The 3,194-nt window shown below is 53.7% G+C and overlaps 1 protein-coding gene across 1 annotated transcript; it reads right to left on the bottom strand.

The window, feature by feature from the left end:
- Positions 1-236: 236 nt before the first annotated feature.
- On the bottom strand, positions 237-1,175 carry LOC128967690 (olfactory receptor 14J1-like). The gene has a single exon (XM_054381890.1). It carries the CDS (start codon positions 1,167-1,169, stop codon positions 237-239), a length of 933 nt encoding a protein of 310 aa, XP_054237865.1. The 5' UTR covers positions 1,170-1,175.
- Positions 1,176-3,194: the final 2,019 nt, after the last annotated feature.

Below are 3,194 nucleotides of genomic sequence, written 5' to 3'. Positions count from 1 at the left end.
AGGATCTCAGGAAAAAAATATTATGGAAAAGTTCTTTATTTTGTTTAACCGAAGAAGGAGCACAGCTCCTTCAAAATAAACTCTTGGTCAGAAAAGAAAAGCAGAGATTGATTTAGAAAGGGGATGACAATGTTGCAGAGAGTAAAAATCCAAAGCAAATAGGAAGAGATAGAGAAGGCCATATTGGGCCTGCTCTGAGTGACATCAGAACTGCTCTGCAGGAGAGGACAAACAGTTTATTGCTTCTGAAAGCATCCAGGGATCAGTTTGCTCAGGGCAGCCTTCAGGTCCTGGTTTCTCAGGCTGTAGATGAGAGGGTTCACTGCTGGAGGCACCACTGAGTACAGAACTGCCACCACCAGATCCAGGGATGGGGAGGAAATGGAGGAGGGCTTCAGGTGGGCAAATATTACGGTGCTGAGAAACAGGCAGAGCACAGCCAGGTGAGGCAGGCAGGTGGCAAAGGCTTTGTGGCGTCCCTGCTGAGAGGGGATCCTCAGCACAGCCCTGAAGATCTGCACATAGGACACCACAATGAACACAAAACAGACAAAGAATAAAAAGAGACTGAACACAACAAGTCCAAGTTCCCTGAGGTAGGATGTGGAGCAGGAGAGCTTGAGGATCTGGGGGATTTCACAGAAGAACTGGTCCACAGCATTGCCCTTGCAGAGGGGCAGGGAAAATGTATTGGCTGTGTGCAGCAGAGCACTGAGAACCCCACAGCCCCAAGCAGCTGCTGCCAGGTGGACACAAACTCTGCTGCCCAGGAGGGTCTCATAGTGCAGGGGTCTGCAGATGGCAACGTAGCGATCATAGGACATGGTGGTGAGGAGAGAAAACTCTGCAACAATCAAGAAGACAAAAAAGAAGACCTGAGCAACACATCCTGCATAGGAAATGTCCCTGGTATTCCTGAGGGTATTTTCCATGCATTTGGGCACAGTGGTGGAGATGAAACCCAAATCGAGGATGGAGAGGTTGAGGAGGAAGAAGTACATGGGAGTGTGGATGTGGTGGTTAGAGGCTATGGTGGTGATGATGAGGCCATTGCCCATCAGGGCAGCCAGGTAGATGGCCAGGAAGAGGCAGAAGTGCAAGAGCTGCAGCTGCCTTGTGCCTGGCAATGGCAGCAGGAGGAAGTGGGGGATGGAGCTGCTGTTGGCCATCTGCTGCCTCTGCCCATGCAGACCTGTGCAAGGAGGAAAAGGCAGGGACAAGTTAGGGAACACTTCTCTCTGCACACCAAGATTGCAGTGCTCACAGAACACCTCCTCCCTGAGCTGCAGCAGCAAGGGATCAGCTCATTCCCCACCACCCCCAACCTCTGGCATCTTCAGCACACCTTCCAAGGCAGCTTGGACACTTAGTTTCCATACAGACAGCTCTGGGACAGGACTTGCAGAGTCAGAGTCAGAACACAAAGTGACCACATGGCAACAGCAATGCCCCAGAGCAAGAGTCCTGTGGATGGCTGGAGAATGAGGGAAGAGCACTGCAGTGCTGCAGAGACAATGAAGGGAAGAGAGAAAGGCAGAGGGGCTTGGGCTGAAGCCTTCTCCTTGGCCAGCTCTGCTCTCTGCAGCTCCCAGGATGGCACTGAAGAGCTTTTGTCATCCTTTTGCGTGCACACTGCAGGAGCCTTCAGCTGAATGTCAGCTGCCAAGGTGGTGACTGATTCCCTGGAGCCCATAGCTTTGAGGGCACTGCCTGTGCAGAAGAGGAGAGCAAAAGGTTGCATTGGGAAGTGTGTCTGCAGTGCAGAGAATGGCACAGAGGTGCCTGATCCCCCTTGCCAGGGCACCTCTGGCAGCAGCTCCCTCTCTCCCCCTGCCCAAGTCTATGCTGCCTGCAGCTGTCTCTGCCAGGAGCTGCTTCTCTGTGCCCAGCTCTCCTCCCTGTCCCTGCTGACACAGCCCATCCCACCTGCTGTGTGCTCTGCCCTGCAGACCCCTGCCAGCAGGTGGACACTGCCCAGGGGCAGCTCTGGGTGTGCAGGGGCTCAGGAGCACCTCAGAGAATGGCTAATGAGACCTTGGGTCTCAGAGTCTTCTGCAGACTAGACAAACAAACTCTAGTCTCACACTGCCCACCCAACACACCAAGGTGATCAACATTCAAAGCCAAGACTCTTTCCCTTCCAGGAAAATGCTGCCTTGATGTCCTTCTGGAAAGCCTCCTCAGAAATGCCCATGGGGGAGCTTAGAACTGTGAGCAGCTCTGCCCAACACAGCTCCCTCTGCACAGCACAAGAATACTGCTCTACCCTGCCCTGCCCTGCCCTGCACTGCACTACCCTGCCCTGCACCCAGAGACTCACCATGAAAGTAACTGCAGTGACTTCTCCTCCACTGACCTCTCAGTCACCCTCCTGGCCACCGTGAAGCTCTCTCTGCCTTCTTCATCTTCCTGAGATCTCCTGGCAGTGCCCTCAGCCCTGCTGTGCTGTGCAGAGGAGCTGCTCCTGGCCAGAGCTCTCTCTTTTCTCTGCTGCTTGTTTTCCAGCACATCCATCCAGCCATTGAACCCAGCCCAGCTGAGCAGCAGAGGATGCACCCAAGGCATGTAATGATCCCTCTGGTGGCTTTGGTGCCATGTAAACATTAGAGACTGAGAGGATGATGAGGAAACCTCTCAAGAAGTCAAAGTCAAATTCAAAAGTTTTTTGTAGTGTTGATGGGTCCCAGTGAGGACACTACTGGGAAAGTGTATACAGGCTGTGGTTAGAGGTCAGGACAATCAGAGGAGATTGGCTCTTGTTCTGAGTAAACCTGAAGGAGTTTCATTAAATCAAAGGGTCAAACCCTGAGCCCCCAGCCTTTGGACAGGCAGATCCTGTCCCTCACTCACTCTTCAGGGCTTGTCCTGGAGCAGGGAGATATGGAGAGGACCAATGTCAATGGCAGGACTATGGCACAACCCCTGCCAGGCTCCTGAGGATGGACAAGGAGGCAATGAAGCCCCAGGGCTGGCAGCAGGAGTTGTCTCCTCAGAGGCATCAGTGGCACAGGCAGGAGCCACAACCAAAGGCATGAAGAGCTTGGCTCTGCCAGGAGGCTTTCAGCTCTTGCACTGCCCTCTGGCATCTGCACCTCAGGCTGTCCTCTGCTGCTGCATGTCCTGAGCCTCTTTTCCTGCAGGCTGGAGTCACGCCCCCCAGCTGCCCCTTCTTGCTGGCACCTTCCTTTCCTGCT

Source organism: Indicator indicator, chromosome 6 (assembly GCF_027791375.1).
Source record: "Indicator indicator isolate 239-I01 chromosome 6, UM_Iind_1.1, whole genome shotgun sequence".
NCBI classification, from domain to species: Eukaryota; Metazoa; Chordata; class Aves; order Piciformes; family Indicatoridae; genus Indicator; species Indicator indicator.
This window is presented reverse-complemented; position numbering and strand designations above follow the sequence as displayed.

Coding starts and splice junctions, on each gene's coding strand:
- LOC128967690 (XM_054381890.1), bottom strand. CDS start 1,169: ATGGCCAACAGCAGCTCCATCCCCCACTTCCTCCTGCTGCCATTGCCA.